Here is a 15788-nt window from a genome sequence, read left to right as displayed (position 1 = left end):
AAGGGTGCTTTCTACAAACACTTTGAATGGAGGTGGTGTTTCTAAGTAACAATGGGAAAAAGTATAACTACACTCTTAAACTTTCTGTGCAGCTGGAGAGATGAATCACCAGTAACATACCAGAACTGGAATGAAGGGAGAGAGAGACATCTGCAGAAACCAGGGAGACGATGTGGCTTCATTTCATCACAAACAGGTTTATTTTATGTTTTCTTTTATTGCAGGAGTTATGACTGGATTCCATTGTTGGCCAAATGGGTTATTTTTTTTTTTTAGTTTCTTTCAAGAATTGCAATCCATATTACATGGTCCTGTATTACATAGTCCTGCTACATGGGTATAATTTGCATAACTGCTTTTATGGTTAAGAAAATAATATTAAAATATCATGAATATGGTCAGAGACTAGGTTATAGAATTTAAAAGTATATTAATAGTTTCAGTACTGTAATGTCAAAATATAAAGATTCCAGTGATACTGAATCTTTAGTTTTACTTGTTATGTGGCACAGCAAAAACATGAATACATCGCTGGTTTTCAGAGTCAGTTTTCTTATAACCAAATGAGTCAAATGGATGAGCAATATTTTTTCCTACATTAACGAACTATTTTAATTCCTACATTAATGAACTATCAGCACACAACTTTAAATACTCAGGTTTCTACCTAATTTTTGATTCTATAGCCAATCTGCTGACAGATTTTTCGGAACCATGGTTTTGTCACTAACCTTTACATCATCATATAGCTTGATAGTTTGCTAGAGTAATTTAAAAAAATGTACAGTGCTGCTGGTTTCAGTGATTTCTATCATCCCAGTCTCTGTTTTCTGAAGATCTGCAAGTCATATGATAAATTATACATGTCAGGCTCTATGGAGAAGAAAATATTCAGCTTTGTGAGGACTGCCAAAAAACAAAATCCAGTTGTACTCTTGTAATCCCAGCCGCAAGTGCCCAAACTGAAAAAATGTAAAACCTTCTTTTTTTCCCACACATCATCTTGGGCTTTTGATTCATGACTTTTGAATGCTTTTGAATGCATTACTATAGTTAGTATCACATAAAAGGAAGGGCTGCCCACCCTTCCCCATCAGCTGGCCGGCAGATGAAAGCTGGTCAACAACTTGAGTGCACTGTGTTCCACTGAAAAATGTATTTTCAAGTCAGAGTGTATTCAGCAGGTCAGTGTTTTCTGTCAGCACCTGGATCTTGCCAACAATTTTCAATGTAAGGGAGTCAAACTATTTTATCTGGAAGGCATAATTTCTATACCTTTCCTTCTTTCTACATAACTAGCATTTTTAAAAATACATGATGATATAGGCATATGTTATATGACTCAGTGTAGAGGAATTCATTTAACTTAATAAAATCAAACTGGAATAAAAGTATGAGTCTCATGCATGATAAAATCCATTGTAATGCAATATATCCACATGTATTTGATGCAGAATCTCGTTTTACTCAACCACGAAAGGATACCCTGTTTAACAATATCTAAGCTAGCTAAGAAAAAAAAACCCTTTCCAGTTCTCAAGGAAGTATTGAACTTTGATTTTTCTTTTTACACAGGCCGCTGGGGTGACGAAAACTGTACCGTCTCTCTTCCCTGTATTTGTAAGCGTAATTTTGCAGTGAAAATAGAGAAAGAGATTCCAAAAGACCAAAACCAACACGGAACATGTCCCAAAGGCTGGTTGCAATTTGGATTCAAAGTAACACATTCTTTTTTACTGTTCAATAATTCAAAATGCATTCCATACTTGTGACAGAAATTTGATTTCTTAAGGAGTATTCAATATTTGAAGATTTTCTTCTTTTTTGAAAGCAGGGCCCTTAGGTTTATAACTACTGACAGTGATGCAAAGGTTTATACCTATTAAGTAGCTTTGCACACAGGAGTTGTCTTAACAAGGTGTCAACATTTTTACTTTACTTGAAGGAAACGAATACTCATATATGCAAAAGTTATCCAAGTGTATTTGTACTTTTGCTGTAAAAAGCCTGTTCCATCCTCTCTTTTCCAATTAAGACAATTCCAAGAGTCTTTCATGGTCTCAAAACAGATCTCTGATCCCTTGTTGTACTAAATGGTCCCAAACTGCTGCATTCTCTGAAAGATGCTGTTTCAAATAGGGTTTGTCAAAGGTAATTATAAATCAAAGTCTATTTGTAATTGAAAGTTGCAAGGCAATTATTTCATCAGGCTTCTTTTAAATACATATGTTCCATAGTAGCAATATGCACTGAGGTAGTTGGTTTTATCCCAGTGCTAAACCCTAGTGACTACAAGGATAAATTTAACCCAGATTGTGTTTGCCTTTAAACAACTGATTTGAATCCAAGCCTGATCGCAGCTGAAAACTGAGACCAAGTATGTTGGAAAGGTCCATTGCAAGACAGAAACTAATGAAACATGTAGTTTTCAATAACAGCATGTGACATGTTTTAGTGATCACTCCTAGTGATGGACAAATAGCTTTTAAACTGGAGAAAAAAGAAACAACACTTTTTTTTTTTCCTTCTGTTTTTGAAACAGTGCTTTTTGATACAAATTCCAAAGGCTCCAGAGCATCTGAGAAGCTGGTACTCTGCACAAGAGTTGTGCAGCAGCTATGATGGGTCACTTGCTTCCCCCAGAGATGAACTGGAACAAGGTGGAGTACTGAAAATATTGTTAAATACATCAAATTTCATCTTAGTAAAGTTTCATCTTGGATACAGGTTTAGGAAAAAAAGATTGCTCAGATCTTACTTATGGTCTCACTTCTTTAAACAAATTAGTGTTTCTCTTTCCCCATTTCCCAAAACATAAAAATTCAAATATCCACTGAGTTATGGCAGTTATGTTTTGAGGAGTCACTATACTTTCTTTTGTGCTTATTACCATGCACTAGAACTTTAAAAAAAAAATGGAATACCCATTTAAAAATTTGTTGTGTAAAATTTTTGTCTTATGAATGCAATGTCACACTGTTGTAAAAGTAATCTTATTTTTGTCCTTTGGTAGTACTTAAAATATGATCTACAGAGGAGCACATAAGCGTAGCACTAGGCTTGAACTGTCAGAGAAATAAATGCCAGTGCATTAAAAAAAAATTTATAATCCATATTCATTAAAAACTGTGGTTGAATTTCATAGATTTGTAAAACTGCTTATTTGGAGGTGGGAAGAATTTCACTGGCTATTTTTAATTGAGAAATCTTATTTTCAACTAAAACTGAGAAAGGCTTTTTCATTGGGACAGTACTCTGAGCTAATACTAAAGTTGCTCAAGTTGCTGTGAACATTTCTGGAAGACTTAGTTAATGGATGAGATCCTAACCCACCTGAAGTTAATTTAACTGAATTTACAGTTAGATGACACCGAAATGCTGCTTGTATTCTTGCTTCCTAGTAACTATGTGAAGTCGTCGATTAGTAATTACATTTTTCAGTGCTTTGGTTTGTTGGAAGAGACTTCATCCATCCCTAAATACTTACCAGTTTAATCTGTTTTATTTGTGTGTTATTTTCCAGCTTTCATAACAATGAATCTATTTGGACAGAAAACCAGTGTTTGGATAGGTTTACAGAGTGATGATTATGAAAAATGGCTGAATGAAAAACCTTCGGTGTATTCCAACTGGTCTCCAGTTGAAGTAGTGGATGTGAGTATTTCCAGGGGGTTTAAGGACAGTGGGAACTTGTTTTACCCATAAAAATCACAGCTACCTCAAAGACAAGGCCTAATCGTTACAGCAACTTAGTCTTCTCCTAATTTTTGCAAGTTCGAACAACTGTGGGCACAGATTTATGGCCATACCTAGAGGTAGCAAAAAAAAGCACTATTGAGACAGCTATTTATGTAATTTGTGGTTACAGTCACATGCTCTTGCATTTACTTTTAAGCACCAAAGTTTGGATTATATTATTAGTATCATAAACTGGGTCTGAGCAAAGTTAAGGAATAAGATTATGAATTTCATATTTTAATATATTGTTTTACACCGTGTTAGTCCAGGTTGGGCTTAGCATTTTAGTTTGTCCAGTGAAAGCTTGTGACTTTTTTATTACGAGGTTATTGTTTCAGATTGTATTTACGGTAGCGTTCATTGTTCTACCTAAATATTTATAACAGTTATTCTTCTAAATTTAATGTAATAATTATGCTTTGTTTTTACACAGTGTCTTTATTAATAAAGTTCTATGTTAATTGCAGAGACAGCGTTATAACAGTGCAAACATTGATGAACAACTTCCACTATGCACATTGCTATCAAATAACCGTAATTTTTATTTTACGGGAAAATGGTACTTAGAAAACTGTGAGAAAAATTATGGGTTTGTCTGCCAAAAGCCTCAGGGTAAGATTTTGTTCTGTTTTGCTTTGCTGCTATTCTTTTCTTATACTGAATTAATCTTATTTTAATTTCAACTAGAAGCAGCTTGTTATAGGTGCCTATAAAACCAGGAATATCAAAGATTTCTAAGATAGTTCTACTCTGATATTTAGACAGACTAGCTCCACACTATTTAATAAATCAATAGCTGTGATGTAGAAGTAATTTCTGAAAAAAATATTTTGTTATTAAATTTTCTTCCTGACTTTGAGCTTTCTGTTGCATATCTTAGATTTGGAAATAGAAATGAAATTTAATGTTTTCATGGCAGGCAGAATAACAGCATGAAATTACAAAAGGCAAAACGGAAGGTAATTTTGAGCAAAATAAGGTGGTTTTTGTTTTGTTTTGTTTTTTGTTTGTTTGTTGGTTTGTTTTTGGGGTTTTGTTTGTTTGTTTGGGGTTTTTGTTTTGGTTTGTTTTTTTTAGACCAGAATAGCCTCTAGACAATGTATTTCTGCAAGCAGTGCAGGCTGACTGGCCGATCAAACAGTTTGGCTTTTCTTTTCACACTTCTCTAATTCTGTCACCATCAAGTTCCCTTTCCAGAAGCACGAAGCCGTTAGGGCAACGCGGGTTGTTTGGTTTCCTCAAGCCTCGTTCCCCGGGGGCGGCTGCCAGAGCCCGGTACTAAAATAGAGCAGCAGCAAAAGATTAACCCTAAAGCAGAAGGAGGGCTGTAATGTGAGCCCGTAAGGAGTGTCCTTGGATGCTGTGCTTACTGTGGGGGTGGCTTTCCATGGCTCAACTTTATACATCGCCTCTTAGTCGAGCCCTGGCTCTGAGGAGGCAGTCTTGTCCTGCGGGGTGCCTGGGAGGCGAGGGAGCAGAATAAACAGAAGCTTTGGGCAGTGTTCACGTGTGGCTCTGGCAAACCGTAGCTGTATTTGACATCATTTATTATGAGCTACAGTTGAAGGGAGTGCTGGAGTAATCCTGCACTTAGTGTAGAAAAAAAACCAAACAAGCGTTTTCCTGCTGGTTTGATTCGTTTATCTCCCGAATGTTTGTATGTTAACCCCTTGCTGCTGCTTCAGGCAGATGGAAAAGGTGTCAAAAGGCGAGAAAGAAAACTGCTGCCTTGGGATGGCCGGCCTGCTGGATGCTGGGCAGGGGACCCAGACGTGCAGTGGGATGCTCAGGACCCTCTCCTGGTTTCTTGGCTGGGTGAACATGAGAGTGGCCTGTGGGCTCAGTGCTGCCCACCCCACGCACAGCAGAGTGCTCCTGGGGGTGAAGGGACCGTCCTCCCTCCCCAGTGACACCCAAGGCACTCTTCCCTAACCATCAGGCAGTTCAGTTTGCTAAGTCAGCAGAAACTTCCCTCTTCCTCCCGCCCACCCCTCCCCTTTTTTTCTTTGTGTATGGGAATATGCAGCTGGAAGAGCAGAGAAGCAAGGAAAGGAGGAGTGAAACAGCCTCTTGCTGGCAGTAGTGAACTGTTAAATTTGCTCAAATGTCCAAACAAATGTGCCAGTTCCTGGAAAGAGGAGCCGATGCTTTGCTTCTGCCATCCTGTCCACGTCCTGTCTCCCTTTTTTCAAATTATTTTTGTTAGGAGACTAAAATGAAATAAACCAGCAGGAGATCTGAACTGGGCTCTGGGCTCTTAGTGATGCTTGAGTTAGGATTGTGTCAGCATTTTATTGCATTTCCTGCCTTTTTTTTAAAACAGTGGCACACACCGAAAGCTGGAACAAAATAGAGTACTTCAGTTAGCTCAAGAGCAGAACTTATTCTTGCTTAGAAATCTACAATTTTAAATTATTTATGAAGGACAAATAAATTAATTTACTATTTTAAAATACTTGTTAACACTCCTCCTCTCTTAGTCATAAAATGAACCAAGTCTAAAAAACACTCCATTTTGTAATCACAGAGAATTTTTACAGGCAGAAGTTATTAATCCAAACTGACAGATGGGATTAAAACTGAGGCATTGCTTTATTTTAATAGTCTTATTTAAAGTATACAGCAGGCATTCATACACGTTAGAAAAGGCATTTGCCTTGTGTAGAAAAGTGAGTGCAGCAGCATCACAGACTGGGCTGGTGTGGAGATGGTCTCTCTCTCCTGATTTTTTCCTCATGGGAGACTCTCTCTGTTTATTTCTTAAATCTAAAAAGTCTGCTTCTTCCTTCCATTTTTTGCAACAGTGCTGTGATAGTTTACCACCAAAAAGAACATAAAGTCTCCAGGCACAGTGGATTTAAGTGCCAGTACTGTAATCTTCCCTACACTGGCATAAACATGAGCTGAAGACGCTCCTAAGCACTTACTTGTGCCAGTTTGTCGTCCTCTCGGTTGTGCCAGTACAGTTATTTGTGAGGCCAGGCTTTGTGCTGTAAACTGATTTTGGAAATCATTAAAAATAATGAGTCAAAAAAAGAGATAATCTAAATTACATGCGAGGTATCTGGGATAAGAGCACTCTGCAGCCCACTGTTATTGGGCATTTGGATGTGCTCACATCGCAGGTGATTTCTTACTGACCTTCAAAGAAACAGTGGAACTAACTCCATCCAGGTTTTCTTTTTTCTTGTTATACACTAAAATCATTCACTCTTGTGATGAGTTCTGTGCTGTGATGGAATTTCAGATACTCTTCTAGTAGTCACTGTCTTTTTAAAATTCGCAGTGCCTTCCTGAAACCAAAGAGTTTATAATTTTTAGATTTGTTTTTAAGGATATTCTGATTTTTAGGAGCTGTTCTGCTGTGTTCAAGCTGTCTGTTTAAAAATAAATAAATAAATAAATAATTTCTTTCTGTTTATAACAGACACATCCAGATATGTCATCAATGCATCAGAAATGTACCCTGTGCCAGATAATTTAGAATATGGAAACAGAACGTATAAACTAATACGTGGGAATTTTACATGGCCTTCAGCTTTAAAAACCTGCATGGCAAATGGTGCGGAGTTGGTCAGCATTGCAGACCAGTATCACCAGGCTTTCCTCACGGTCATTGTGAACCGGCTGGGGTATGACCACTGGATCGGGCTCTTCACTGCGGACGTACGTAGTGGACTCCCTGGCTATAAATATGATGTTGCAAAGGAGATTTTCTGGTAACAAGCTAATGAGCTGTGGTATTTATTTGAAGTCACAGGAAGTTTGTGTCTGGAAATGAAACCCTGGAATGCTTGAGCCTTAACCATTTTATTGCAACATAATGTATAATTCTAACGAGAGCCAGTTTGGTGCAATGAGTATAGAAAACTTAAAGCCATATAAAACGTTTAAAAACAGACAAAAAAAATCTCTTGTAGTGTCAACACTGAAACTATGTAGTTTCTTTTGTAGTTGCTCAATGACCCAAATAACTACTTGCTCAAAACAGCAGGTTAGATGTAGTTTGTGGTCTCCCAGAAGTAAACTGGAAGAGGATCCATGGATCTGTCTTTTGTAGGTCCTTCTGGATCTACCCAGCCTTCAGAAACATAAAAGACATTCTGTAATATCTGGTGAGGATGCCACCAGGAGAAGATGAACTTCTGTGGTGCTGAAGCACATCTAAAAGATAATCTGAAATTTATTTTGGCAGAATGGTCTCAGCTTTGAATGGTCAGATGGAACTAGGTCTTTGTTTACCTCCTGGGAAGACGACGAGTCCCAGGCCTTTGGCAGCTGTGTGTACATGGACACTTCAGGGCACTGGAGAAGTGCCAGCTGCGAGCGACTTCTGCAAGGAGCAGTTTGCCATGTGCCACCGAGTAAGTCAGAGCAAAGTTTTATATGAAATCTTTGCAGCTGCAAATGTGCATATTGATAGCGGAAGTATATGAAAGGAAATTAATTGGGTCGAGGCTAAGAGGTTATAATAGTATTATTCAAAACTGAAGTATATTCCTGGCATTTCCCTGCTCTATCTCCTATTTGTGAAACTATTTTTTCCCCCATAAAATATTGACCATCACGTCTGATCCCTAGGAGAATGGAGAGAGAACTTTCATAATAGAAAAAAAAAAAAAAAACAGGAAAATTACTTACTCTGTCTCTTTGGTGAGCACAATATCTGAGAGAAATGATGATTGCTAATAACCTAGCTTGAAGGGAAATAAAGTCAGTTTGCTGCAATTAACTGTGGGATGGGAGAAGGGAAGCATTTAGAGCAAAATGAAAAATTAGAGTCATATCTTCCCTGATTGCACATAAAAGATTTTGCAAATTTTTTTGTAATGATAATATTTTCCTGTGTCCTAAAATATCTTCTATTTCCTGTGACACTCTGTCAATTACCTGGGCTTCATCAGAATCCAGAATTCAGATCTGGAGCTCCATTTAGGATAGGACTGCAGAGTCTGTGGCAGCGTTCCGTTCTTGAAATAGTTCTTGTTTGGTGGTATTGATCAATAGGGGTTTGCCTACAGCTTATTATAGCTTTTGGATCTGTTGAGAAGAAAGCTGTGTTGGAATCCTTCAAGACAGGAATTATTCTTTAGCATGGTTTTTGTAATGAAACTGACTGATTTTCAGACTTGTTTGTCAAGTTTTGTAATCGTATATAGCCTAAAGCTTACTTAAATTTTTAAACATGTTTTGCAGCAAATTAGGAGGCATGTGAGGCTATAGGTGACGTAGCTGAATGTACAGCGCTGACAAAAAGTGAGGCTGGGCATTGTGAAGTGAGCTTGTAGAGTTGTCCTCAAGCAGAGGGACACGGGGCATGCCCGAGAGGCCGGCTGCTGCTTTCTGGCAGGCGATCCCCCTCTGTGCCGTGGTATTTGGCACAAGTTCTCTGTGCAGCTTTGTGGAGAGAAGCTCTGCGGTGCTGGGCAATCCTTAGCCCTCTGAGGGACGCTGCGCAGCCCAGAGTGCTCTGCTGTGCCCATGGTTTTCTCATAGCTCCCTCTGCACGTCAGTACCCATCACACGGCCCTGATGTTGATGTTGCAAACCAGCAATGGTTTTGATCAGAAATAAAACCGGCTTTACTCTTCTAATACAAATATATACATCCACTAGGTTTTCACGTTGAAAAACAGAGGCATAACACAATGACGTGGTTACTAGTGTTAATCCAAAGCAGTGTGTGAAATAATGTATGCTGTTGTGCCAATAAAGCAGTACTGTTATTTCTATCACAGAAAAGAAACTCACTGCCTATAAAGACTTGTGTTCAGAGAAAACTGTTCCCTGGATCAAATTCAAAAACAGTTGCTACAGCTTTTCCACAGTTCTGCAGGGCACAAGTTTTGATACTGCATATGAAGTCTGCAAAAATCAAAGTAAGTGATTATTTTGTAGCTACGAAATGTTATCACGATATGTTAGAAAAAAACTATGTATTTTGTGAATGACTGAAATCATAGCATGTGTTTTCTGTAGTTCAAGAGAATAATAGTGGAGCTCGTAAGCCATCTATGAAGTTGGAAGCAACATACATCCAAAAATGTTCCTTTCAGTGTGAAAGTATTGATTTCTGGAATAACACATAAAATTATGAGAGAACAGTTTTATATCAGCCTGAGCATTTTCACATTAAGTTCAAATTAAAGAACTTACAATATATAACCAGACTTTTCAAACTTTTCAATTAAGTCTCATAACATTAACTTTTTGAAATGCAGTGTTACATTTTAATGGCATGGTTTGTTTGAAAATTTGTCCTGCGTTTAATTTGTAGGATCAAATCTTCTAACTATTCAAGATGAAGAAGAAAATGCCTTCATTTTGGAAGAATTGCACGGTTTTGGTTATTCTATACAAACGGTTTGGTTGAACATCCTGCTTGTTACAGACAGTAAGTTTGGGGTGGAAGAAAACTACTTGTAAGAATCTGTTTTGGTTTTTGTTTATTTTAATAATATCATAAACATCATCCAAAACACTGTTATCTTTTGAGATTTTTTTTCTGCTTATTATCTGTTTATAATGTAGTAAAACCAGTCAAGATTGCTGTAATTGTTACTTATTAATATTCTGAATACTCAATATGTACACATGCATGTGAATGCCTTTACCTTCTTCTTAAAGAAGCGCTACAGGCAGGCTGTATTCTGTATCAGCTGCATAGAACGTTTTTTAAAGCCTTCAAGAAAAAAAAAGTAATATGGTGGCCAAACTGACAAAATCCTGGCATTCCATTATACAGTGGGTTTTTTTTGTGAGGATAAGTCCAACTGAAACAGAGAGATTTATCAAAATACTGTGATATTTTATAATGATTTATAACTTCTGCCCTTAGATCAGACAGTCTCCTGGTTTGATGGTTCCCCTTTTATTTATTCTAACTGGGGCATCAGGGAGCCTGAATTTGATCATCTCAAAGGGAATTTCTGTGTCAGCCTGAGGACCGCAGATGGAGTCTGGCAATTATCTCCATGCAGAGAAAAAAAGGGATTTGTGTGTAAAATGGACGCAGGTATGTGCTTCCTTAAAATAAGACAGTTGCGTCCTTATAACCATTGTTTTACATGTTCCTTGTTGCTTGCTTACTTGCTCTTAGTTTTCATTTAAATAATTCTGTCCCTTGGTATTAGGAAAAAAATACCTGTGAAAAAAAGAACCAGCCATGGTAACCTCCTTTTGAGGAACCTGGGCAGCCGTTGCATTATTGCCAATGGCGGTGGACTTTCTGTTGCGTGGGTGAGCCATGGGCAGAGCATCAGGCTGAGCCCCACAGACCCCATGGGATGGGCAGGTGCAGCCCAGCATCACTGTACAGACACCACGTCTATAGCAGGCGTGTCAAAATCATTTTCACTGGGGGCCACATCAGCCTTATGGTTGCCTTCAAAGGGCCAAATGTAATTTTAGGACTGAATAAATGTAACAACTCTAGTGTAAATGTAACTACTCAAGGCTGATGTGGCCTGTGGTGAAAATGATTTTGACACCCCTGGTCTAAAGAAACATGGGTCTGTGAGAGCTGAAGTGTTCCCGGAGCCCACTCAAAATCCTCAAGTAGCTGTTGGGCCCAGTACCTAGATTAATCTACTGCTGCCCAGTTCCGCTCATGCCTTTGTACTTCAAAAAGTGGATAAATACTGCTGTTTGTCCTTGCACAAATGTCAATTAATATATTCTGCCACATTTAATGGGTTTTACATAACATATTAGGTCATGTCTAACTTGACCAGTTGGAATATGAGCCAGATTAGAAAAAGAACAGCCTGCACTTGTATGGTTTTAGGTAGATTGTTTTCTCAGTATCAGTTTTACACTGAGTATATATAGTAACTTTTGTTAGCTTTGTGGGTAATTTTGTGACAGTTCTGGATTCTATTTCAGATATCAATGCTACAGAACCCTCTGAAAATGGTAAGTTCCTTCTGTACTTTTTATTTTTTTAATAAGGAATAATAACACATTTTGACCTGATATTTTGTGAGGTAACACTTCTCACTGTTAAACCTGTAATTTAAAACGTGTGACATATAAGTAGTAATAATATGTTTTCCATAAAGCATGTATATGTTTATATTTAGAGTTATATATAATTGTAGCTATATTTGCTTAATAACAATTTCTGTCCTTCCCTTTCAGCATCATACCAAGGGCTTGTAGCTCTGGCAGTTCTCGTGACATTGGTGATGCTCGCTGCCATTTCCCTTTTTCTGTGGTGTCTGTACAAACAGAATAACCAACTCTTCCACAGGATACTATGGGTCAGAAATGCCTATTTACCACAGATTAACTCTGATGGTCCTGCTTTGGAAGAAAGCATCCTCATTTCTGATTTTGAGAGAAGTGACAACAATTAATTGATCCAAAATAGCAAGTGGTCACATCTTCCATGTGAAACTCCACAACCTACAGTAGTTTCTCCTTCTTGGCAGTCATCTGGGGTACCCATATCCAGAGGAACCCTCGCAGCCGTGGGTATGAATGCCATAGGGGCTCCCTGCCTTGGAGGACTTTTTCTCTGTGCAGGATGAGATGGGAATGCAAGGCAGAACCATGGAGAAATTGGCTCCTTTGGGACAAGCCAGGAACTGAACATACTCCCGCACCATAAACCTTCAACTGCTCGCATGGAGCAGTCATGCCCAAGGCCCCAGAGCAGCAGAAATTTTCATGCAGATTTTTAATCTGGGAACATTTGTGCTTTTGTGTTTTGTTTTTATACATTGCCAAATCTGCTGATGAGCCAGCATTAAAATGTAGCCTTGAATTTAGGAACTCTGAAATGTATTCCAAGGATTATGAGGTAGATTTTTTTTTTTTTGATTCCTTCTGCAAAATGAACAGTTATTTTTCAGACAGTGGATTCTTGCTGGGTGGATTTCCAACCTTGAAAAGAGATGAAGTCACTTTTGACTTAGGAGTGCCAGAGCTTTGGTAGTTTAGCCCATGATGCCTAGTTTATGTTGTAAAATAAATTAGTCTAGAGATAGAATATCATGTGGGCTTTGTCATCCTGAAGTTAATATATTCATTTGAGATGCATCCAGCGTCCTGTTAAAGATTTAACCATGTGAAGTCTCACCTAGGTTATTTCAGAAATGGAATCCTATCAACCTCTTTTAAAGACTTTTGGGCAATGTTCATTTGAAGAAAAAAAGCATGTTATAAATCTAGCTGAAGTTATGGTGATAAATTGCTTTACTGTTCACTTAGAGTATTTCTGCAAGCAGTATTCATGTATGCTTTTCTGACACCCTGCTCTCAAAAGCCAAGGACAATACATGGGAGAGCCACACTGCTCTTCCCAAAGGGTGCTATAGTCCTATAACCCCACATAGCAGACCCTCAGAAGGTCGTTTTTCACTTCCAGTGTTTGTATTATGGTGCTAACAAAGGAGGTAAATTTTGCTGACCAGTTGGTCTGCAGGCTGATGGTTGTGAAGGACCCAGCTCAGGTCTCTGTGCTACCTCAGTTATGGTGGCCCAGGACAGCAACGCTTACTCTCCATGGGACTCCTACTACCCTAACCAGTCCTCCACCCATGTCTCTAAAAATACCTGGAAGATTTTCAGGGATTTTATTTTTTATTTTTCTTGCAGTGTGGAAAAACAAATGGTTAGTCTGACAAGTTACTTCAGAATGGACTTACTGTGTCTTCAGTCTCTAAAAGCTGCTGCAAAGGGCTACATTTATTGTTGGGTTTGTTGGTTTGCTTGTTTTAAGATGACTCATTCTAACGATTTTGCAAGAGCCCTAAGATGGAGGTATGTTCCTCAGAATTAAGCAAGCAGCTAAGGCCAAGTGAAATGTTTTTACACAGTATTTGTGCACATGCAAAGGAATGTATGACTGCCCTTTAGTTAGATTTCACATGGCCAATTCTAGAAACTAAAATTGCCTGTTCCTGTTGTAATTATGTATAGGGCTATTTTTGAAAATTATTTCGTACATAGAATATTTCTCTGCTGGTTTACAGAACCATTCAAAAATGTTTTCAGAGAGGCCGCAGATGCTTTTGATCCCAATGTAACTTTCATCTTAATGTTTTTCATAACTTCTGTGGGTGTAGCTATCACAACTTCATAATCTGAGAATTTTCTGTCATATAAAATATAAATATATTTTCTGAATAGACTTTCTAATGGTTTCACCCCATGCATTAGTCTTCGGTGATGGCTTAAAAATTTTGGTTTAGTCCTCTAGATTTTTCTATGGGACTGTTTTGTATGACATCCACTACTAGATTTTGTGGGCTGTGACTTTTGAGTACAATTGGCAGATAATCTGCTTTTTATATGTATGAACTGTGATAGTTTCTTTACCACCAAGAAAAAAGACTGTGACTATCTCTCCCTTTCCCATGAGAATGTCATCTATTTAAGATGGAGTAGGAGGAACTTAAACCAACAAATCCCCTTATCACATTCACTGACAAGGGTGTAAATGCTGCCTTCTTACAGTACAGCAAGCAGAGGAGCTTGCAGGAAGTTTTTTGTAGGCGGGAGTAAGCTGTGTTGTCTCTGAGAACATGTATTTATCAGGCTACAATGCTGTTACTGGTTATGCAGACTCTTGTCAGATTTTGATGTGGTTAATGAAATTTTATTTTTTTCCGCAAAACTTGACACAGGCATTTTATCACATTTTCTTTGTGTGTTGTAATCATTTAAATGTATTTGAAGGGTAATGGTATAATAAATAACTCTAACCTCAAAACAGTGATTGTTGCTTAACATTGACACTGATTTAGATGGTCTTGCATTAAGGGAAAAATAGTTCAAGCAGTATTTTCTTCCCATTTTGAAATGGTTTATAGGGAACAGACCCTTAAATATTTATTTTAAAATCTTTCACCATTTAACTTTTACAATTGCACTCAATAATGTAATAGTTGATTTTTTTTTCCAGTCTTCACTCTGGAATTTGTTACCCATAGCTTTCAATTGTTTTCCCTTAATCAGAGGTCTCCTTCACTGTTCCTGATCCAAGTATGTGGTGACTATATTTTTACTGCTGACCTTGATGATATTGGCAATGAGATTCACTGTATTATTTCAACTGGAAAATTAAAGTGTGAATAATAATTCTCTGTGCTGTAATTTTTCTTGAATCTTTCCCCATCTTTAATTAGCTGCTGGACTTCAGTGTCTCATAAGAGCAGTCCCCAGTTTTTGCAAGTTGTCCTGGCAGGAGAGGGACGGCTTGCACCAGCCTCCTTTATAGCTTCATGACTGGACCTAGACATGGGCACTGCAGAACATCTCCATACACATGGTGGCGCCAGTGTTTCCCAGGCGGACAGACAAGGATGCCCTATGATGTGCACAGGAGGTGCTGGGAGCAGGAAGGAGCCACAGCACCATCAGTAAGGATGATGGATTGGAGCATGGCACTGATGCATGGGTATTCTCTCAGCCTGCTGCCCGTTCCCTGTAGCCCTGGGGCCAGCAGGGATGAGTGATGGGCTGAAGGAATTTTCCTACTAGACTGTGGAGGCTGTGTTGTATGGGAGTCTATTCATTTCTGCCACAAATGAGGTGGAGATACATGGACTGCAGAGCAGTAACTTCCACGGTAGTACAGAGGTAATTCCTGTGTTCAAGAACTGGGCTGACAAGAGCCTGAGCAGGCAAATGGATGTAGGGTTTTCCTCTGCTGCGCCAACTCCTTTGAATGTGTTCACTGAAAGGAAAATGTTAGATGTTTTCATGCCATTCCTTTGCTTGGGGGATGGAAGGGTATCCCCACCAGGGATAGATATATTCAGACCAACACATGACAAATCTTGTCTAGCAGGTATTAGGGTTTAGGAAAAAAAAAAAGTCTGTGTGCTTGTTTTTGCAGATTGTGTTCCAGGAGAAAATCTACCTCCTGGTCCCTTTAGCAGTCCTTGCAGCATGTCTCTGAGGGACAGAGATGCCTGATGCAGCTGTCACATCCCAGCTGGACAGGAGTCTGCTGTGGGAACATATGTGTGCTGGAGACATGCAGCATGACAGGGCAGAGCAAAGGGCTGAGGCACGAGGCTGTAAGTGGGAGACGACTCCTA

General features: G+C 38.6%; 1 protein-coding gene across 2 annotated transcripts in view; it reads left to right on the top strand.

The window, feature by feature from the left end:
• The window catches only part of PLA2R1 (phospholipase A2 receptor 1), a 41151-nt gene extending 26328 nt beyond the window's left edge, over positions 1 to 14823 (top strand). For both annotated transcript variants that reach the window (XM_065069631.1, XM_005498615.3), the window contains exons 19-30: positions 93 to 196; positions 1576 to 1718; positions 2543 to 2660; positions 3524 to 3654; positions 4206 to 4350; positions 7166 to 7404; positions 7934 to 8102; positions 9477 to 9617; positions 10016 to 10132; positions 10577 to 10753; positions 11623 to 11652; positions 11878 to 14823. In XM_065069631.1, coding sequence (XP_064925703.1) covers positions 93 to 196; positions 1576 to 1718; positions 2543 to 2660; positions 3524 to 3654; positions 4206 to 4350; positions 7166 to 7404; positions 7934 to 8102; positions 9477 to 9617; positions 10016 to 10132; positions 10577 to 10753; positions 11623 to 11652; positions 11878 to 12095 — 1732 coding nt within the window. In that variant the 3' untranslated portion in view covers positions 12096 to 14823. The remainder of the gene's footprint in view (positions 1 to 92; positions 197 to 1575; positions 1719 to 2542; positions 2661 to 3523; positions 3655 to 4205; positions 4351 to 7165; positions 7405 to 7933; positions 8103 to 9476; positions 9618 to 10015; positions 10133 to 10576; positions 10754 to 11622; positions 11653 to 11877) is intronic.
• Positions 14824 to 15788: the final 965 nt, after the last annotated feature.

Source organism: Columba livia, chromosome 7 (genome assembly GCF_036013475.1).
Source record: "Columba livia isolate bColLiv1 breed racing homer chromosome 7, bColLiv1.pat.W.v2, whole genome shotgun sequence".
In the NCBI taxonomy this organism is placed as follows: Eukaryota; Metazoa; Chordata; class Aves; order Columbiformes; family Columbidae; genus Columba; species Columba livia.
Note: the sequence above shows the minus strand (reverse complement) of the source record. Positions and strands in the feature narration are given on the sequence as shown.